Source organism: Arachis ipaensis, chromosome B5 (genome assembly GCF_059453495.1).
Source record: "Arachis ipaensis isolate K30076 ecotype BB chromosome B5, ASM5945349v1, whole genome shotgun sequence".
Lineage (NCBI taxonomy): Eukaryota > Viridiplantae > Streptophyta > Magnoliopsida > Fabales > Fabaceae > Arachis > Arachis ipaensis.
Window position 1 is genome coordinate 74,915,128 of NC_142440.1, and position 23,288 is coordinate 74,938,415.

The following is a 23,288-nucleotide window of genomic DNA, read 5'->3' on the forward strand; positions in this document are numbered from 1 at the left end:
AAAAATATATCAAGGCATCTAATGGAATCAAGGTGAATTAAATTTAGCTATTTTAAGTCCTACAAAGCATGTTTTCACTCTTAAGCACAATTAAAGGAGAATTTACAAAACCATGCTATTTCATTGGATACATGGGAGAAAAGTTAACAAAACCCTCTAAATTCAACACAAGATAAATCCCTAAAAATGGGGTTTATCACTGACTTCAACCACAAGCCGGATAAAAACAAAGTGTAAAAGTAACTTAATAAAGTTTGACTATACGAGGTCAGAACTAGGAAAGGAAACTCATAAATGAATTCATTACTTTAAAAAGTTGTTAAGATCTGAAATCAAGAAAACTATATTCAACCTCAAAGACCTAGCTTCATTCGTTTAAAAAGCAGAAAGGTTCTTTAAGATACAAGAAAGTAAATCGAATACTACTTTATAAACTTATGGAAAAAGCAACCATAACAAAAGCAAAGTCTTCAAAAAAGCTACTAACTGTTACAAAAAAAAAGTGTTATAAGACCCACAAGTCAGGTCATTTCGAACATCCCAAATAAAAATGTAAGAGCATTCTAAAAAGTGGCACCAAGTAGAGGGTTGAGGTCTTCACCAATCTCAACATCTTTACCTCGGACAAGAGGGCTTGGAGGATGCACCGAGACGGGGACAGCTGGAATAGGACCAGGAGGCGAGGAAGGAGTTTCAGCATTTTCGACCTCGGTGGGGACCTCGGGGATCTGAGGAGGTCGACTACCTTGGGACTTCGGGTCAGGTTGAGGCTCCTTATTATCATTGGGGCTCAGCACGATCTTCCCGTCAACAACGATATTGTCTTAGTTGAACAAGGAAAGATCCAAGTTGGGGGCAAGGACTTCGATTTGATCCTTTAAATTGTCGAACATCTCGTCCATCCCTCCGACCACGTTTTCCTGAAGGGCATCGTACTCCTCCCGGGCATTCTTTAACTCCTCTTGAAGGTCGAGTTTTTCCCCATAGACCCGAGTGTAACTCTCTTCGGCCTTCTATTTCACCCCTTCGGACATAGCTGCGACAGCCTCAGCTGTCTTAACCCGGGCACGAGCCTTTTCCAGGTTGGATTTCAGCCTGGCATTTTCCTCCTCCAACTCCTCCTTCAAACCTTTCAGTTTCTCCACCTCACCTCAGGTAGAGTCAAGAAATCTTTGAGTGGCACCAATAGGAGTCTTTCTCAGCTCCTTAGCTAGAGTAGTGCACACTCCCACCATTCGAATATCATTACGGGTCATATGGCTAAGGTGATTTTGAATAGCCACATCCTCCATGCCTATGTGACTATGAGGCAAGATATTCTTCTCACTCTGAGCAAACCCATCAAACTCTTTATCGTTGATTCTCAACTCCCCAATAGTCTTTTGTTTTTTTAGAGGAGGCCCTGAAGGCAATAGGGAAGGCGGGGCACCCAATCTCTCTGAAGGTGGGTCAGAGGAAATCAATCGAATGGAAGGAGTAGGGATGATGTTCTTTTGAGCAGTAGGACCAGAATCCAATTTCTTTGGGGAAGGTCGGGATGAAGCCCCCTCAGTCTATTTACCCTGAAGACCTCAGGCCACAACTGTCTTCCGAGTCTAAAGCAAATATTTCATAGAGGAGGTCTTGGAAGCCATGGTCTCTACAAGAACGAAAGGCACATTAGAACAACAAAATACAACTTAAGAAATCATAAAAGCTAGAGGTTGGGAGACTACCTAGCTCGAACCGAAGCTGACTAGGATCCCCTATAACCTTTTTGTGTCTAAGTGAGGAGCTCGGCCTCAGAACTCTTGCAACACGTCCATAAAATATTTTTCAACTTCATCTAACTTATCTACAGTGTATTTGGCTATCACGGGATCCTATTGCCAATATAGGGAAAAAGGAAGTCTCATCATTCTCGTCTAGATAGAAAGGTCGGACACCCTCTAGAGATCGAACCTTAAAAAGGTAATTCTTGAAGTCGTGAAAAAACTCATTGATGAATCCATATTTGACGATACATTTTAGTTTGATTTGAGTAGATTTCATCACATAAACCCACATTTATTCACCTAAATAGCATGCTTTTGTGTTCTCTCCCTAATTTTTGCCTAAATGTGAAAATATGCGTTTTTGAGCTTAAATTAGTAATTTTAATCCCACTTTTATGTCATTCGATGCCATGACATGTTTGTTGAGTGATTTTACGTCTTAGAGGTAAGTTTGGCAAGGCAAAAGTGGAAGGAAGCATGTACAAAGGGATAAAACATGAAGAAAACAAAGGAGAACAGCACAGCTATGTGTGCGTACGCACAGACCTGCGTGCATACGCACAACCATCAGAGCAGAGCCACGCGTGCGCGTGAGCCGCATCATGTGCGTACGCACAGGTACCAGCGCGTGCCTCCATTAAAAAGTCACGTGGACTTGCGTTTTGGGGGGCTTTTGGCCCATTTCTGATGGCTGGGAGGCTGAAATCAAAGGCTATAAGAAGGGGGCAACATCTCATATGAAGGCATTAGGTTTTTATTAGGTTTTATTAGCTTAGATTAGGTAGAACATACATTAGGAGTAGGAGTAGAGTAGAAATTCTCTCTTAGGTTTAATTAGGGTTTGTAGCATTTTATACTTCAAGTTTGATTTGGGATTATAGCAATGTCATTGTAAGTATTTCTTTAATTTCTCTTTTATTTACACTACTTGTTCTACACTTTCATCTATTTTTATTTCTCTTGTCAATATATGCATAGTTTTGCAATTTTGGATTTCTAGTTGTTGAATTTGATGTTTGATGCTTATTTTATATTTGTTGAGTTTCCTTGGTTGCTTATTATCACTTGTGGTTTATAGCTTTCATCAATTTACCAATTTTGTCATGTTTTATGTTTACGCCCTCTATGTGTTTGATGAAATGCCAATTTTGACTATGGGTAATTTTCACCCCCTTGGCTTGGGAAAAATGAGTGTATGGATTACTAGAGCTATAATGTCCATCATTTAGTGATAATTCTTGGGTTGTTAGTTGTTATTGTTTCCACTAACGCTAGCTTTTTACCAATTAATTTGGTAAGTTAGTTAGGATTTGTGGATTAATAACGATTATGCTCACTTGACTTACTCTTCGATGTTAAGGGTTGACTTAGTGAGATTAATCCATCATAATTATCATGGTTGTAGTTATGGCAAGGAAGGGATTCCATAGCTCATCCCAAGCCAAGGTTTCATTTATGTTTTAACCCACTTTTTCATCAATTTTGAGTATTGTTTATATTACATACATAGTTCTTTTGTTCTTTCATTAGTTTATTAAATGCAATTTTATCTTGTTCTTTTATCTCTTTATTATTTGCTTCCTTATTGTTGACAACAACCTTTGCCTTTTACAACTTGTTGGTATTAGTTCCTAGGGAAGACGACCTGAGGTTTGATTACTCTCGGTTAATTAGAAATTTTAAACTTTGATGTTTGGGATTTAAATTGCCGGTTTGGTCTATACTTGCAACGAAAGTTATCTTAAGTGTGAAAATCCAAATCGTTGCAAATCTTAACCCATCACTCATTAAAAATGGAAAAAAGCTTTCTACCATGGATGGCGCGAAAGGAAAACCAAGAAGCTTTTCCTTTCAACGTCTCAGGCTTGGTCAAGACGAACAGGTAAAAAAAGACCTTAGTAAAAGGTCGAACATCAAGTTCTTGGCAGAGGAGCTGGAAAATCTTTAGGAAGTCCCAGGAATTCGGGTGAAGTTGAGAAGGAGCAACATTGCAAGTCCACAGAATATTCAACTCAAAATTGGTAAAAGGGAGTGAAACACCTAATTTGAAGAAAAAGCAATCATAGGCGTAGAAAAAAGGGCATTCCGAGTTATCCAAAGGACGAAAACAAACTCTCTCCTCAAGGTCAGGCACTACCAATTCATAATTTCTCTCGTCCTCTCTATTCTCACAAATCTTATAATGCTTACGAAAAGTATCACAATACTCCTTATCCACTACTAGAACGCAAGAAAGGATAGAAGTATCTACCCAAGTTAAAAGGCTAGGGGAAACTTTAGTCGACATATTGAGGACAACAGAATGCGACATAAAGGCTATACTTACAGATGCAAAATGAAGAGATCATTACTACAATAACTCGGACGTCGTCCAAAAGAAGTTGGTCAAAAACAAGTAAAACCAAAGAAAGCCATTTTCTTTTTTCTACAAAGCACGCGAAAATGGTGTCCCTACTATGCTATCAGAAACCGACATCACCATATGGTTAGCGACACCATTGGGGGCAATACGAATGCAACCAAACAAACAACAAAGCGGCTATAATTTTCACGGCTATAATTTTCAAAAATTTTTGCAAAATTTAGAATTCCTCAAGATGATCTCAATAGACAATCAAATGACAATAAACAATTTCAAACAAGTACAATTCTACAAAATAACAGACACAGCCAAACATTCTATATCAGTCTCAATCGATGGAGAAGACCGAAAGACTTCTTAGCAAAATTAACGCAACAACAGTTAAAAGCAACTCCAAGAATAAAAAAACTAACATATCAACATCGACGACAATTTTTTTTCAAGGGACCATTCAGAACAGTCTCAAGCAAATAGACCATAAAGATTGACAAGAAGATAAGGCACCAACCTTGACGAAAGCCAAAAAGGAGAGGGGCACGTCAAGCGACAATTCACGGATGATCCTCTTCGTTAAACGCAAGCCAAAACGAAGAAAGTCTTGGAAATGGAATCGCAAAGTGAACTACTAAAAGAAAGGAGAAAATATTTACAGTAACAAGGAAGAAAAAGTTTTCTGCGAAAGAAGAAAGCGAAGAGAAAAGTAGCAAAAGAGTTTCAGAAGTATGGAAATGAAGAAGAAGAGGTGAAGCATTTTTATAAGAGAGAAGGGGCAAAAAAGTCCTATCAGCCCCCTCTTAAAGACGTGCGTGCATCCCAAGGAAACTGCCACGCCAAGTTAGCCCCTCATTTAAAGGAGGTAACGTTCAAAAATTCAAAAATACGTCGAGTACCCGATCTCATGAGGCTGGCATACCCCACGTCAAAGCTGAAGCCACTAAATGCTCGAGTCTGACCTATCGGACTCAAGCAGAGGTGTTATTCATACCCTAATCCAACAAATAAGGGCAGACCCAATAAGGAGAAGAGGTCCGACCCACAGAAGAGGCCTCTAACCCATACCCAACTTCTTTAAAGAGGTCGGACACCATGAAAGGAACCTAGATCTACTTGCCCGAGCAAGTAATTGTCTCTGCGAATCTCTCCACTATCTCTATCTTTTCTAAAAGATAGACCTCAACAAATTCTCAAGATAAAAAGGAACGGTTATCCATCAATAAAGATGGAACTACTGCAACAAAGTTATCAAATTTACTATAAATACACTGACACCCATCAGGTATTATTTACATTTTAATCTACAAAAAACCTGCCTAAACCTTCTCATGAGAAACTCGGACAAATGACACCTCAGTATCAACAAGTCGGAGCTGCCATATAAAGGGATCTGGACCTCAAGTTCAGGCCCAAATCAACGTTTTAAGTAACCCTCGGAACAAATCATAATATGCATTTCTTGTAACATTGAACGAGTTAAGTATTAAACCCACAAGAACAAATGTCAAGTATATATATATATATATATATATATGGAAAAGCTCAATTTCTTGTATGTTTATCAGAACCAACTACCAAGACTTCTCTGGTAGATGAGTTGTGAACCGTAAGAATAATGCTTCCGTGTTATCTATCTCGTGACTTCAGAGCCGTTCTATAGTACAAAACTACAAAGGAACAAAAAAGGAGATGTGAAACGTTGGTCGATAATAAGCTTTAGACAAAAATTTGGATTACCTATTAGGCTATATTTCACTTGGGACTATTAGAGGAACTATTTTTTATTTTAATAATTATACATTCACACTTCCTGGAAAATTAAAATAATTTTGATTTGGTTTTATATAACTAAACAAGGAAGTCTGCATCAGAAACTTCGAGCACTTTATGAAAACCAATGGGGTTGACACCAGGTCGGAATGCATTTCCTTCAATGTACCTGTTTAACAACACAATGTTACCAGTTCAATGAGAATAACTGTTTTAGCGAGGGTGCCTTTTTGTTTTTAAAAAGTGATTTCACGGGACAAATTTTCTTTATAATTTTTTATAGAGAAAAAATTCTAAACTGTCCTGACAATTACTTCGAAACACGAGGCCCTCAACGAAAAAAAAATACCCTTTCCGGCCTTTGAATTTTATTTCTGTGAGACTGATTAGCGTTTTTGTCAACATTTTCTCTGTGTATTAATAGAATAAATCTACATAACATGTTAAACTGTTGATTCATCTGTTAAGAATCAACTAAGATTTACAAATTCTTTTTTGTTGGGGATCTTGTCTTTTAGGGGGTAATTGTTAGCTTTTTTTAATTATATTTTTTAAATACATGGACTAAATTTTCTGTGTAAAACAAACAAATATTAGTGATTTTTAAATTGTTTTTACTTATAAAAATTAAATGGAAGATATATTAGTGATTAGCGAGTCACATAAACATGTTCTGGAGAGAGATCATTAATAAAAGGACTAATCAGTCTCACGGAGTTAATTATCAGGGGCTGAAATGGGTATTTTTTTTTTTCTTAGGGGTTTCATAGTCTTTCAAAAAAATTAAGGGGTCGGGATGGGTATTCACCCTTTTTTTATATGATAATTGAAAATGCCTGGTTCTCTTTAAAATTTATCCAACTTAGCTAAAAAATTTTCTTTTCCCAGTAAATAAAGAAATTTTCTGGTAAAATAAACTGAAACAAACACATTGTTAATTAAATATGTTGGAAACTTACATTTCTTTCAAGAATGGATGCTTGTAAAAGGGTTCCGGGATTCTCCCTGAAAACTGGTTATGATCCAAGTACCTGAAACAAAGATAGAAAACATATACATATTGAAATTACAAAGTAAAAGAAAGAAAATGCCAAACATATATATTGCAAGTATCTACATATTTGATACCCTAAATAGCAGTGTCCAAAGAAAATCAGAGAAAATTCCCATCTCCATTTTTACACGAGACATAAATATGATCAAACTATATTATAGTATTGTAAGTAGAGAATCAATACTATCTTCGTTTCAAACTAATTGCCGATTTTACTTTTTTTATATAGTAGAAAAATATAAATGTATTTAGACACATTTATGTCCAAGTACAATTGATTTTTCAACATAATGGACAAAGTGAAAATGGAAAACATAAAGGGCTGATTGACACTAGCATCACTTTTTCTACATGGCCTCCTCTATAAGCTTAATAATATTGCAAGCATGAGAAACAAATGTAAACTAAATTAAACGAAACGTTATATTGCAACAAAACATAAAAATTGATTATTTTATGATTAAAAAAATCTAGAGTCTCTACTTGATGCAAATGCCCTGAATACATTTTTCAATCAATTCCTAGTTTACATATCTCTAAAAATGTATTTTACTGGACCAGAAACTATCAAAGAATTTGGTTGGAAAACAAACTTACAAGTATGTCAATTTAGGAATATGAGCAATGCTAGACGGTATAACTCCTGACATCTTGTTGTAAGACAAGTACCTGCCACCAACAAACAGGCACCACTTTTTTGTAACAATAACGACAACGGAATTGTTTAGCAATTTTGTCACATGCTATCATGACACACCCGGGAATCAAACTCTTATGAGTGTCCAAGTTTAAGTTCCAAAATCAAGTTGCGAGTTGCAAGCATAAGAGTTGAGTGTTATGATTTAAGTTTAGCTAAACCTCATGAGTTTAGCTGACCTCTTGAGTTTGATAGCCTTGCACTAACCACACACACATACAGAGGGAAGATGAGATATAGAGAGATAGAAGAAAATGTAATACTCACAAGATTTCAAGACTAGTCAAGTTAGCAAGTTGTGCAGGTATTCCTCCCGTAAAATAGTTATTGTTTAGATATCTGGGTATAACAAAACTTGTTAATATTCACAAGCGAATGCAATCCATTTAAGATCCAAAGGTTACATCTAAGAGAAAATAAATAGCCTGTAAAAACTTACAGGTTGCGAAGTGCTGGGAAGCAACCTTCAATACGAATGAGTTCCCTTATGGTACCAACCAAATGATTGTTACCAGCATCCCTAGAAACACGAGAAACCATTACTATCAGATATAAATAGTTTACTGTGCACAAGCAGATCCCCGTAAGATTCGAACATTACAAGTGCCGAAGGTTTTGTAGTGTGCCCAATTCTGGTGGTATTCTTCCAGTTAAACGATTTTCATGAAGGTAGAGGTAGCGAAGGTTAGGAAGATTTGCAAGCTCCTTAGGGATTTCTCCCTTGAAGTTATTGAAGCTTAGGTATCTGCATAATGTTATCATATCTCAATTGCAAGTTAAATAAGAAAATGGGGCAAGATAAGACTATCGAGCACAGTGGAGTAAGAATTACTCACAGATGAGTTAAACTTTTAAGCTCACCGATTTCTGGAGGAATTGCATCTTGCAATTTGTTCCACCTCAAATTTCTGTAAGAGTAATGACATGAACCACAACATAATAGAAATAAAACTATCAGGCGTTAACAATTGAGAGTATAGAAAGCAACGGAAAAAGCATAATAATCATAAATCAACAGAAGTTATTAATGCAGATTATAGATTACAGAAAAATAAAGTATGTCATTATAATGCATCATATCAAAATTGAAGTATTCAGAAAACAAAATGCATGGTGGAACCAGAAAGTGGGAAGGAATAATTAATCATACAGTATCTTAAGACGCTTCAAACGTCCAATTTGAGGAGGAATAGGCCCGGTCAACTTGTTATTATGGAGATCCCTGCAATGAGAATACAATATTCGATCATATAACAGTTTTTACCACTATAAATACATTGCTAAACATCATTCCAGTCTAGTTAAAATTATAAATCTTTCACCAATGTACGTCTACATCTCTCTCTAGGTTATATTGAGCACACTTATATATGCACATTAAAAGTTACCAGAGTAAACAAAAAACCTACAATTAAACACCAAGACATAGGCTAAACTATCCAAGGTCTATAATAGCAACATCTAATTCAATATGTTATTGCAAACTAGGAATCCAACCTTCCAGTACCAAGGTTTCATCAGCCAACCAATTACCATCCTTAGATTCAGCCAAGGTTATCATACTCTAAAGTTAACTCAATGTGTTTACAAGTTCTGTCTCCAATAGGGTTTACTCTTCAAGATTTCCAGTTCAGCTAAATCCATGTAAACTCCACAACTACCTTTGATTTCAGCAAAACTACTTGAACAGCATACACATACAACTTTCCAAATTGGCCTTCATTTCATGAGCATCCAAGTCCAACATAACTATAACATATAAATGGAAGATCCAAAATAATTGAAGTAATATGCTTACAGCCGTGTAAGATCCAACAAGCTTGTCACAGCAGTAGGAAAAGGTCCCACAATAGACACAGCATACACCTCACTGAAAATAAAGAAAAATAGCCGAATAATTCCGATTACTCCATCTATGCCAAAAGTAAAAAACACGTTCTTCTCTTTTTCTTTCACATAGCATAACACAATTGAATCTTTTAATAAACTGAACATGAATGATAGAAAAGAAACATTATACTCACAGCTCGGTAACAACACGATAATCACCGACAGTGGAACAGGTGACACCAGACCATGCAGGTAGATCTCCATCACCGCAGGGGTCATCTCCAACCCACGCATACACCACTCTCCAACCAAGCGAAGCCTTGATCTCATTCAATGCTTTAACTGCCAAAAATAGAACCCAAAAAATAAGAAAAATAATATCTTTATGAAAAACAAAACGTGCCCATCACCGATTCCGACCCAAAGCGCAACCTCACCAACGGAATCAGAGAAAGGGTAAGAGAAAACCACATGGGTCGAGTGGTGTTTTTAAGAAGAGAGTAAATCACATAAACGTTACCGTCACGTTTGAGGGTCTTGCAGTGAGCAAGGTTTGGAATTGATAGTGAGGAAACGAGAATCAGGGAGAGTAGAGTGAAGGATATTAGCGCCATTTCGATGGGCGCTTTGAAGAGATCCTTTTTGCTCTAGATCTGATCAAGTGTTTGTTTCTTATTGTTCTTGTTATTGATCTTGATGTCGATAATAATTGAGACGTTTCTGTATCTTGATTTCAAGGTGACAGATTTTGCGCAGAAACTTGGGATTTTTCGATTTTAAGTGTGAAAGGATATGATTTGAAGTTGGAACTCAATGAAAGCGGCATGGAACTGGAAACTGGGAAGTGAAAATCTTTAGGCACTCGTCGTCGGCACTGAATTTCTGTACCATTTAGTATTTCACTATTTCTTTATGAAAAAGTGTATGGCCAGAAACTTTTTCAAATTTTAGCAAGTACCTAATCAGTAAATAAAAGTAAATTATTAAATAAAATTTTATATCAATTTTATATCATTAAAATTATTATTAATAATTATTTAATGTTATAAATCATAAAAATTGCTGTCTCTATTACTTTTTTTTTTTTTATTATTTAGTGTTTTAGTACTGCTACTTGTTTTGTTTATTTATTTGGAGTATTTATTTATAGAATTTAATCACAAGAAAAACTTACAAGAAGGAAACGTTTTTGCTAGCCTGTTTGTGATATTGCGTTCTGGCCAGATTTGTGTGTGAATTGTGATTGACTATGACTTAAGGTCCGGTTTATTGGGCAGTTAAAATAGCAATACAAATAAACAATACAGCGACGGTCTAAAGAAATAAAAAAAATATTAAAAAATTATCAAAATTTATTATTTTTTATTATCATTTAATTATTAATATTTAAAAAAATGAGATAAAATATATTATTAGATTATTAGATTAAAATAATTATATTAAAAAAATTAAATTAATAACTAAATAATAGATAAAAATAATAAATTTTGATAGTTCTTTAGTATTTTTCACAAATAAATAATCAATTTACTATGAATTAAATTTATTATTTATATAAAATACATGTGTAAAAAATATTAAAAAATTATTAAAATTTATTAATTTAACTAGTAGTTAGTCAATAATATTTAAAAATATAGTGATTACTAAAAGTACTAACAAAAATTAAAAGCAATAAATTTTGTAGGTTATTGAATTTTTAAAATTATTATAATATATAATATATATTAAAAATAATTTAAATAACACATTTATAAATGCATAATGATTATAACTGATTCATGTATACGTTCTATTTTTAATACACAAACAATACAATAAATGAACAAAATATTATAATAAATTTAGAGTAATTATTTAAATTAGTTTCAAAGATTTGAAAAGTAGATATTTTAATTCCTAAAAAAAATTAATACATATGTCGATTTTTGTAGTTTTTTTTCATTGGCGAAAATAATTCCCAAACTAATTTCTGAATTCTGACGTGACTCACTAACAAAAATTACTGAATTGGCACATTAACTCGCACACGTGGTCATTAAGTATCACGTGTGCTAAGGGACAAAACAGTTTCTAACTTTTTTCTTCACCTTTTCAACTATGTTCTTCATCCACTGCACTACCCTATCTTCTTCATCCTTTTTTTTCTTTTCTACCCTCTCCGTTTCTTATCCCTTTTCACTTCTTAACAACTACCTCCTCAATTGCGATTCTGTCGCCCCACTCATCATCGCTGCTACTTCCTTCCTTTCCGCTGACCACTGCCTCTTTTCTGGCGACCTCGTCTGAACACCCAACTCTCCTTTCCACGAGAATCAATTCAATCTTGACTTGGGAGAGAAGGTTGTTCTAGTTCCAACATTTACTTAGTTATCCTATCGGTGAAAGTTACTGTGTTTAACAACTATTGTCCATTTTTAAGGTTGGAGATGTTATATTACCTCTACGGGTGAAAAGTAATGCTAGAGTTCGTTCATCAATAAGCATAGGTAAGATCTTGAATCTAACTATGTCTCAAAAAAATTTGCATTAGTAGATAGACCTTATTTTTGGATATAAGCAAAGAGAGAAGGTAGGTGTCTTATTGCATCACTTGTAGATATTTGAACCTCCATATATTGTCTGGCTCTTATATTTTCTTAAGCTTACTTTTACGTTGGTAAAATTTTTCTTTTTCTTGTCAAAAATACTCTACAAACTATTTCCACTAATTAAATCCATGTATTCATATTTATTGAAGACTCTGGTTTACTTGTGGGAATTTATAATCATGGACTCCCATGACAAAAAGAGTTCCTTTTTTTCCTTTAATTTTATTGAGTTAGAAAACAAAGTTTTTATTTAAAGTCTTTTTTTTTGCATTGATGCTTGATTGTCATAATATACAATTTTACCATCATGATGATTTTTGATGTATAATGTAATCTAGAATAAATGTAAATGCTTTTAAGATTAATAAGATAATTAGGTTTATGAAATTTTACAATAAATTTATATATTTTTTTAAAATATTAAATAAGTTTTTTAAAAAATTACTATTAAACTTATTAGATTTTTAAAAAACAAAGCATCAAATAAATTTAAAAGAGTTGCAACTAGAGTTATTAATGATGGATTTTTTTCACAAATTGAATTACAACTGCATTATTTTATCAAATAATTTTTTTCAAAGATAAATTTGTATTTATTTAAATAAAAAGAATATAGTTATCCAAATAGGACAAAGAAAGAAAATAACACGAGTCTTCTGATGCTTTAACAAAGCTAGAAATAGATAATGATAAAAAAAAGAAAAAAATTATTCCTTAAATTTAAGCTTGGTGGGAGTTCATTACTGAAGATGAAGTAAATATTAAAGTATCTTCTTGGAAATTGCTATTACTTTATTTGGAGAGGCTCCTTCTTGTGTCGAAGATGAAGCAATTTCTAGCTCAATATGTATTCTAGCAAATTAAAACTACTGGCGGAAGGACGAAGGTTCTTTATTTATTCTGACTCGTGTGCCTGAGGTGAATTTTTTTCTCCTTTCAACGTTGAAATTAGAACAATTTTTGTCTTTTTCATCCATGACTCCATTAAGAGGGTTTCTACTCCAAATTTTTTATCTCTTAATTTTTTGCATGTAAATAGGTAGTTAAAGGCTGTTTTCCTATAGTATGGCATTAAAGCTAAGAGCCGATCATGTAATGCACGTAATAACCTAACTTTTAGCATGTTATGACCAATGTCAATCGTCAAGTATTACTATTCAATTAATCTATAGGATTCTAGACCTTATATATTGTATATTATTATTCAATGAGCTTGTAGCATTATTTGGATCGTAGGTTAGTTAAGATTATATGAATATTTTCACAACGAAGTTCGAAAGCGATGAATCATACAAGCACTTAATATAACAACAAAATATAGCAGAAAGGCATATACTATATGTGGATGGCCACTAGGGCGCAGTTTCATACATAAGATTGGTCAATACATTCGACTTCACTTATATACATAGTACCCATAGCATAATAAGTAGATATATACATAACTGACACTTAGGCTTCGGCTCACATATAAGTCCCTACTCTAGAACTTGTCTACCAAAGTAAAATCATCTCCCTCCAAAAGATTATCTACAATGAAAGTATATTACTAGCTACGAAAAACTACTTCCTACAAACATCTGTGAGACTGTTGCATATCGAGTCCATCATACGTGGCCATTGGGCTACTGCCTGGCTCTCCATCTCCCATCTTTCCTCCCTCTGACAAACTGAAGACTAGGTCAATAACTATGTGATTTTCACTGGCCTCGGCATCCTCCGATGGATCTTCTTCGGATGAAGTCGATATAAAGCCATTGGGAATGATTGTGGCCAAGACCTCTCCCAAGAGACCAAATTACTTGACCATCGGGTCCAAGGATTGGTAATCAAGCATAGACTCCACCGGTATCACTGGCCCAGGTGCTGGGTCAAACTAGTGTGGATACTCAGGCAAAAAGATGATAGGAGACTCCAACTCCGAGTCCATCTAGTATAGTGGCTGTGGTGAAAAAGAGTGGTGGGTGCCTCTAATATACAATTTAGATAATAAAAAACCGAAAGACAAGTCGAAGTCAAACTCAGGACTAAATAAAGGATGTGAAAAAGTTTTATCAGAAAGGATGTACATGCACGCACGTGGTTCTCCCCATATGAGAGTGCTACCCTCATATGGGATCGTCCTAGTGGCATAGTGCAGAGTACTCAAAAAACACTACTCCCGAGCCCATCTGTAGAATGAGGTAAAGAAGGGAGGTTGAGAACCTAAAGTTCCCAATAGGATGTGAAGAGGGAAGTCGGGGGTTTTGGGTACTTAACCCTAAGAAATTTGTTACTACGCTATCAAGTTACCTCTAGGGATATTACACGCTCTTATCAAAATAGTAAAAGAATAACAGGAAATACAATTACACATGCAATCACAAATCATAGAGAAATGCAGCAAGTAGGCATGCTACATGTCTAACCCTACACAAACTATAAGCTCATGCGTCGGTTGACTACCCGCAACCCAACGTTACTCAGAGTAACGTCCGAATATGATCTCTTAACTGTGTTGGTCATTCTATGTACCTCATGGTTGTAACGATGTCAATTCTGGTGCTGAACAATTGATGTAAGACTTGATACCACTAAAGGCTCACAGTGAGAGACAGATTCTATTATAGGCATCCCCACCTCTTTCGACACTAGCCAAACGGGTTAATTCCTTTGCTTGCCAGCAGGCGGTCTTTCTTAAGAGACCTGAGACTTTTTCATTTATCTTAGTAAATTTTAGTACATTTAAAGGACTTTTTGTCTTTAGTCATTTAAATTACTGAAATGTACCATTTCTCTAAGAGATTCTTTTGCCCTTAATCTTTATTCATAAAGTTTTTTACACTTTTTCTCCTTTATTCTTAAAGTTTTTTAAGACATTCTTTTTCTTATTTATAGTTTTGTCCTTAGCAACTTCTAATGTGACATTTCTACCCTTTCTTTATTTTTACCACATTAGTCTTATACTTATTCTTAAATGACTATTTTACCTGTAACTCATTAACTACTAGTTTTTTACCTTATCTTTTACCGAATCGCCCCGAGTACACCTTAGTTTACTATTTCATTCTGAGACATTTTACTAATGATAATTTTATCCTTTTTAGTCTAATTTACCATTTTACCCCTAATTTCTTATCCTTATCTTATGCGTTTGCTATATCTATATTTTTTACCCTTAGACTCTACTTTTTATATTATTTATAACTGGATCTTTCAATAATTACTTAGCACCCGTAGACTTTACCCCTTATGCCAATTATGCCTGAATCTTTTTACAATTATCCTTATTGTCCTAGACCTTCTATATCTTCTATATCTTTATTTCCTAGCCCACTTTAACTCCTAGTTACATCTAGGCCAGATTTAGTGCATCATATATTTTTCATTGAGCAAAATTTTATGATATAAGTATTCATGCATCAAAATATCTAGAGTTTATTCATTATCACAAATTGTCATTAAGCATCAACGAAGGCACTTTATGCATATAGTAAGTTTTCTAGCTAGTCCTAACTCTTACTTCTTTAGTCAAGATCCTCAAATCACTTTTACGGTTGCTCTAGGCTCCAAGAACTTTCTAAGAAAAGCAATATGTTATTTAATTATAAAGCCTCATGGCTAAACCCATGGTGAAAGGAATGGAGTGGATTCTCACTTCCTTGAGCTTGAGTCTTGAGTAATCCTAGAACATCATATATGAGTGAGATATGGTCAAATAATGAGAGTGCATCTTCTTGCTCCTACCGGGCCATATGGCCGAATGTATAGTGGAAAAATAGAGGAGGATTTCTTATCCTTTGTGCTTTGAATTTTGATGTTCTCTCTACTCTTTTGGAAGCTCATAGTATTAGCTTGCTATACAAGGAATGAAGAACATTAACTCTCCATAAGAGAGCATGATTGCCGAATGTATTAATAAGAAAAGAAGAGGGTAAACTCCTTACTCACCTTAGGGATTCTTGAAGGAGATTTAGCAAAAGAATTAGAGAGGTTATCCTAGTTGGTTTTCTCAAAGGGTTGAATGTTCTTGATAATGGAAGAGGGAATTGTATGACGGTGAAGTTAGTTTCTCTCTTTTTCTTCTCTCTAAGCCTTGGCCTCACTTTCTCTTTCTCTCTAGTTATTTTTCCTAATCTCACTTAGGTTTTGTTTGGATGTTAAAAAAAAAATGGAAGGCAGGAAAATAAGAGGAAAGAAAATAAGATGAAAGAAAATGGAAAGAAAAGTTGAGTTATTTATGTGTTGTTTGGATGAATAGAAAATAGATGAAAAGAAAAGTGAGAAGAAAGAAAATCATAATAGTATAAAATTACATTAATACCCTTATTATAAAATAAGTATAAATATTTTTATTTATTCATATTTTATTATATTTTATAAATATTATAATTTTATATATTTGATTTAAATTATTTATCTAATACATATAATATTTAAATATAAATTTTTATTATAATAATATATTAAAACTAAATTTATATTAATATTTGTTAATAATAATATAACTAAGGGTAGTATTGAAAATTTAAAAATATAGCACTTTTTTTCTTGTTTTTTTGTTTGTGATGGAAAGAATTTTTTTTTAGTGAGACCCATACAAAAATTTTTTTTCCTTCCTATTTTCTTTTATAACCAAACAAAGAAAAATATCATTTTCCATCTATTTTCTTTCTATCCATTTTCTTTTCACTTATTTTCTGTCAAACCAAACATAGTGTTAGTGATTAAGAATATGGTAAAAGATAAGAGGTGAAAGTAAAATATTTATAGAGGAATGAGAGATTTACACGTTGGAATAATGGAGAGATAATGTTAAATTTAATGGTTTTTACTTTATTTTACTCACGGTTACCCACTAATTACCTTATTTGATCATCAAGGTAAAATTTAGAGAGAGAGAGAAATTTGGTTATGTGAGGAGAGGGTGGAGTGAAAAATGTGAGTTATGCGTGATGAAATTTGGATAATCTCATTCATAATTCTCCAAGTTAATTTATCACATGATAAATTAATATCAGAAGAATAGCCTCAAAAGAGAAGGATTAATCTAGTTATAAAATCTAGTGGCTAAGATTACTCCTCAATGGATAATTACTAAGGTGGTAATTTCTTAGCCATGTGTTTTTACCGTAGCCAGCAAAAATAGATATCTATACTGATATAGGTAGTTCCGTTATCATATAGTATCTATACTCCAACATATTTCTAAAATATTTTGGTGATGATAAACGAATCAAGAAATATACCTGTAAAAATATATTATTGGAGTTAAACTCTAAAATGCTCTTTGAGATTGGCATCGTGCACTAAAATTGTCCCTGAGATTCTAATTGCACTAATTACGTTCCTGAGATTGAAAAAAGTGCATCATATTAGTCTCTGACCTATTTTCCATTAACGACATGATGATATGGTATGATGACGTGGACTGTAAGTGACACGTGTCACTTCATGATTTGACCACGTGTAATGGTATGATGATGTAGTGACCAGTGACACTTGGCATGCTGACGTGGATGGTTATACCACGTGTCACAATGTTATTTGGCCACGTGTCCGTTTGTGCCACGTGTCGCAACCGTATTCGTTCACGTGTCATCCATTATGTTATCGTTGTATATGCACCAAATTAGTCCCTCACTTTGCATTAAGTGACTCATTTTAGTTCCTGAAATTGAATGTCGTGCACCAAACTAGTCCCTTCACCAGTTTTTTCTCATTTTTTTCTATAAATTCAAAATTCTCAATATTTTTGAATGCATTAATTTCAATTCTATTTTTTCACATGTTCTTCAAATAAAAATGTTTTTATAAAATATTTTTTTCTCTTGCGAAACCCTAACCGCCGACTTAGAGTTGACGTGAAGGCTTTTCAAGCACCTTCACTACCATCTCCGACCTCTTTCAGTACTTTTATTAAAAAAAAAAAATTCTTGCGGATACCCCTAATAACCGCCGTCTTAGAGTTGACGTGAAGGCATTTCAAACTTCCCTCATTACCATCTCCGACCTCTTTTGTCTAGACTACAGAAGTCAAAGATAGTAGTGAGGGTGCTTGAAGTGCCTTCAATCTAGTTCATTTACACATAACGAAAACGTGTATTTCATAAGAAAAAAAAATATTTATTTTAATTATTAATTTATTGTTAAAAACACATATTTTTTTTATGGAAAAATGTGTCTAATCAATCATATAATTATTTTTTTATAATAACATACTTAGACTATCTCTATTTTGGTCCCTGAAATTCACGCGATTACCTATTTTGGTCCTTGAAATTCAAAATTACCTATACTGGTCCTTTAGATTCAATCCCAGCACCAATGTGGTCCCTCGAATCTTTCCGGCGATGACTAGACAAACGGAATGCTGAGATGGCATTCTCCCTGCTACGTTGGATGATGAGTAAACGACGTCGTTTATCCTTGGCATCCAAACAAGTCAGAAATGTCGTCGCTTTGTATATGAAGGGAGAAGAAACGATGAAGACCCAAAATAAAGTATTCTTCTTCTCCTCTACCTCCACTATTCTTCATTTCTGACTTGTTTGGGTACTAAGGGTAAACGACATCGTTTACTCATCATCCAATATAGTAGGGAGGGCGCTATATCAGCACTTCGTTTGCCTAGTCATCACCGGAAAGAGTCGAGGGACCATATTGGTGCCTGAATTTGAATCTAGAGGACTAGTATAGGTAATTTTGAATTTCAGGGACCAAATTGAGTAATCGCGTGAATCTCAGGGACCAAAATGGGTATTTAGTCAACATACTTATATATTACAAAATTTACCAATGTTAAATTATTAAACAAAATTATATAATTAAAACTAAAAAGTAAAATCTTAAAAATTTTTATGAAAGTACTTGTATTTAAATGATATATGAAAAAATAGAATTGAAATTAGTGTATCCAGGATATTAAAATTTTAAATTTAAAAGAAAATGAGAAAAAATTGGTGAAGGGACTAGTTTGGGGCACGACATTCAATTTCAAGGACTAAAATAAGTCACTTAATGCAAAGTGAGAGACTAATTTAGTGCATATACAACGATGGCATAATGAATGACACGTGGACAAATATGGTTGCGACACGTGGCACAAATGGACACATGGCCAAATAACATTGTGACACGTGGCACAACCATCAACGTCAGTATGTCACGTGTCACTGGTCGCCACATCATCATACCATTACACGTAGCCAAATCATGAAGTGACACGTGTCACTTACAGTCTACGTCATTATGCCATGTCATCACGTCGTTAATGGAAAATGGTGATTGCTACGGTACGATGATAAATTCATACGTACCGATATATTTAAAATATGGACAAGTAGTAACAAGTCACGTGGAATTTAATTTCCACGTCAGCATTTAATTTTTTCTTTTTTAAATATATATTATATCACAACTTTTACTAAAATACCCTTTTAATTAAATAAAAATAAAAAATATTTATTTATTTAATTTTATAAAAAGACTTAAATACCTTTTTTTGTATATATTAGACAAAAATTACTCTTTTAGATTAATTAAATTGTTTAATTTTAAAATTTAAATAATCTAAAAAACAAAAACAAAAATACATTTAACAAAATTATTTGTCTCTTCATAAACTCTAATCAATTATTTATACCAAAAAAATTAAATAAATTTAAAAAATATTAAACAAAATCACTTTGTTCTTTATTTACTTACTGGGTTCTCACACAACCCTCATCTCTAATTGTTCATACAAAAAAAATCATCCGAAAAATTAAGAAAAAAATTAAAAGAACAGAGCTTCCTATCTTCATCTTCTTGGGTTTTTCACCAGCACACTCTCAACGAGCTTCTCTCTCATTACTAATTCTGAGACTCAAACTCTCTCCACTCTCACTGCCACTAGAGTCTCTCTCGGTCTCACCAGAGTCTCTACTCGTTCACACAGTCACACTCACCGGCGTCTCGTTGCTCCTCTCCTATCGTCGCCGGCGTTTCAACGTCGCGGCCTTCCCTGGGCTCCTCCTCGCCGGCGACAGAAGCACTCGTCGGAACGTCGTCGCTCGTCGTCTTCTGTTTTGCTCTCTCTGTTTATGTTTTGTTTCTCATGTCAATGAAACTTGAAGCTATTGTCATCTGATCTACTGATTAGGATTAGGGTGAATAGATAACAAACTTTACAATATGTGTTCTATGTGAAATAGTTTGCATATGAAATACTTTATCCCACTGTTACCTTCAATGGAGCTGGTTCTGTTGTTTTTCTTTTGTTTCTGGACCTATGAGCCCAGTTATTGTTCCTTGTTCTTGCTTGCTATGGTCCCTTTGCTTTTGATCATAACTTTATATCTATAGGGGGAAACGATGCGGCTTTGTGATTTTTGTGCTAATTCATGTGATGTTCAGCTTGATTGGATTGTTAACATTCCTGAGAAATACAAAAGGAAGAAGTGTGGGATTTTGGAATCTGAAAATCATTTTGGAACTTCCTTAGATAATGAATTGTTAATTTTACTCAATATTATGATTGGGAGTCTGGTGTGATTTCATGGACTGGGGCTTCTAATTTCATTTAGATTCTTCTGTTGGCTTATTCCAATGTTCTAGTTATGAAAACAGAAGCAAAATCTGAGTAGAGTAATTCTGATGTATATATTTTATAAATGAAAGGGTTCATAACAATATGATTCTGCAATACTTTGTGACTTGCTACCCTTTTTTTCCTAAAAGAAAAAAGTCATCTCTTAAATTTCTTGGACCAGAAAATTGGTTTTAATTTGATTATGATTCGATTTTATATAATCCAATCCATGCATAGCCTTTTATTGATCATTGCGTTGGTGTTCTTGCTGCCTCTGCTATAAGTTGAATTTTGCAAATTGTTATTGTGTTTTGGCTGCTAATTTTTGTTGATGCTCAATTCCTATAAACCTGTACTTGCTCTAAACTATTTTTAGTGAATACTTTTATTTCTCTAAGAAAGAACACATTGCAACTGTGCTTAACTACTGTATAATTGTCAGTGTGATGTGTACATATGAAAGTATAGTCATTGTTGTCTTAGTCAACACATGGTTCAATGATTAACAGAACAATGTATTTTATTCAATTTGCTTCCAGAGTTGGCATGTTTGGAGAGTCTTGAAATTTCTTGCAGTAAAGTCACTAATTTTGGCATCAGCTTTCTAAAAGGTACTTTCCGTTTCCTTGTATTTTTGTGGTGTTTCAGAACAATCAGGATTTTTTATTTTATAGGTTCAACCTAGCATTTTCATCTTCTTCCATGGATTTTTCTTTGTTTTCTGTTTTTATGTGAATATATGGTTATAATTCTGAATGCAGCTATCAACCAATCAGTTTGTCTTTTCTGGGGAAAAATTTCAGTTATATATCCAATCTTCCTTGTGCTTCATTTCTTTGATGTAGACTTCAGTTGTATAAATCATTCTTGGAAAAGTCTCTTTGTTTTTCCATTTGTCCTTGTAATTTCTGTAGTTGATATTGTTTATGTTAGTCAGTAGACATGTTGCAGTGTGAACTATAAACAGTACCGATATACAATACTAGCATCTCAGCTTGCCAGTTTGAACAGAATTCTTGAGTTTCAGTATTTCATAATTATCTATGCTTCATTAATTTTCGATGATGTCCTGGTTCATTTCAGGGTTGCAAAAGCTTTCCTTACTAAACTTGGAAGGGTGCCTTGTAACAGCTGCATGCTTGGATTCTCTTGCAGGTTTAATTGCTTCATATACTTTTATGCTTATTATGTTGCTGATCTAGAAAATTGGTCGCTTTATTATATTCCCTAGAAACAATACAACTATACAACTACTAAACCTATAAACCAGCCAACATATTTAAGGATATCCTGCAGTGGTGCCATTGTGAGAATGGTTGAATTCTTGTCTTCTCTCTCTCGATAACAAGTAATTTATAGCTTATTTCCATAAAAACAAATATTCTATGTTCAGAGATATGTTGGATCAAACTTGTTACTATCTTTTCAATACAAGAATGAATGCTAAAATGGGTGATACTTAATTAAGGGGAAAGTAAAATATTTAGGGTACCTAAGCAGATAAACATAACCCAGTCAAATTGGATGAATGGAAAAATCTCTTCCTCTTTGCCAATTCAATCAACTGAACAAGAAAACAAAAGAAGAGTGTATTTAGAAGCAAGCTATTGAATCTAATGGACACCCTCTTTCAATGCACCGAATAATTAGTGCGACTGGAAAAGACTCCAAGGGGCCGTTATGAACCTACATTTTATGGACAATTAATAGCCAGTTGTCCTTTGTCGTTTGATGCTTCTGTTCTAGTTCTGAAATTTGGGAATGCTAGTATGATACGTGAAGGCATATTGCTGGGTATAATGATGGATAAAAAGCCTTTACCCATTCTTCATCCATTTGGAGAGGATATATTGGTAACGCCAGAGTGGATCAATATTACTATTTCCAATTGCACTGATTCTATGTTGTAATTTTTATGAGCTTTATTGTAATTGAATCCTTTTGTTTTCGTCAGTTTACAAAGCATATTGCTAGCTACTTTACTGACCGAACAATCTTAGCCGGTCGAAAGGAGATGGAATTCATGGCTAACTTTTGTGCATTTGAATTTTGGCAGCATCTTTTCAGGGTAAAGTCATATTCCTCCTTCACTTTATGAGCTTCCAAATACCTTAGCATTGTTTAGTTTTTGTATGAGGATTTATTGACGAAAGGTGGAAGGAAAAATTTTCAAGCTGATAATTTTTTTAATTAAAAACTATAATATTGCTCACTAAACATCATGTTTATATTCTCACTCCAAGCTAAGAGACCACAATGCAAATTCTTCTTTTCGTTGCAGGTAATTGATTTGTCTGATAATTCAATGCTACCTAATTCTATGATGATGAATATTGTTCTATCATTATAACAGGGATGCCGAAGAGAAGAGCAGAGAATGTAAACATCTTTTAAAGTAACGATATAGATAGATACACGGATTTCACAAAGAATGGGATCCCAAACTTTTTGCTACACTGTAATTATAATTCAAGCTGTGTTTGGTTATTCCAAATTAAAAATTTTTTCCTTCTTCTCCTTTCTATCCTTGATTGACACAGGTTGAGTTGTATTATATGTCGGAGAAGACAAGAGTGTCCAAATTCCAAACAAAATAATAATAACCAAAATATTATCATATTTGAAGTCTGGTGTTAATTATTGCATAGCAATATAGCATGATTGTTATTGTTATTGTTCAAAACT

General features: G+C 33.9%; 1 protein-coding gene and 1 long non-coding RNA gene across 3 annotated transcripts; one reads left to right on the forward strand and one right to left on the reverse strand.

The window, feature by feature from the left end:
- Nucleotides 1-5,667: 5,667 nt before the first annotated feature.
- Nucleotides 5,668-10,365, reverse strand: LOC107643602 (uncharacterized). Its single transcript, XM_016347290.3, has 11 exons — nt 9,982-10,365; nt 9,656-9,803; nt 9,430-9,501; nt 8,782-8,853; nt 8,468-8,539; nt 8,233-8,376; nt 8,071-8,151; nt 7,899-7,970; nt 7,532-7,603; nt 6,840-6,911; nt 5,668-6,049 (listed from the first exon to the last, which is right to left on the reverse strand). Exons 1-11 carry the CDS (start codon nt 10,073-10,075, stop codon nt 5,959-5,961), a joined length of 990 nt encoding a protein of 329 aa, XP_016202776.1. The 5' UTR covers nt 10,076-10,365; the 3' UTR covers nt 5,668-5,958.
- Nucleotides 10,366-11,562: 1,197 nt separating this feature from the next.
- On the forward strand, nt 11,563-23,220 carry LOC107643606 (uncharacterized). 2 transcript variants are annotated; one of them, XR_015883510.1, is made up of 6 exons: nt 11,563-11,804; nt 11,884-11,950; nt 21,143-21,214; nt 21,687-21,758; nt 22,558-22,671; nt 22,885-23,220. It is a non-coding gene; the product is annotated as an uncharacterized LOC107643606 (long non-coding RNA). The 2 variants fall into 2 exon arrangements; XR_015883509.1 differs by lacking the exons at nt 11,563-11,804; nt 11,884-11,950 and having other exon boundaries at nt 19,670-21,214.
- The last annotated feature ends 68 nt before the right edge of the window (nt 23,221-23,288 follow it).

Bases quoted from the DNA above. Each gene is read 5' to 3' on its own strand.
- LOC107643602 (XM_016347290.3), bottom strand. From the start codon at position 10,075: ATGGCGCTAATATCCTTCACTCTACTCTCCCTGATTCTCGTTTCCTCA. The intron at 9,502-9,655 runs GTGAGTATAATG...CTTTATTTTCAG, and splicing joins TATCGTGTTGTTACCGAGCT to TGAGGTGTATGCTGTGTCTA. The intron at 7,971-8,070 runs GTAAGTTTTTAC...TGTTATACCCAG, and splicing joins TTCCCAGCACTTCGCAACCT to ATATCTAAACAATAACTATT.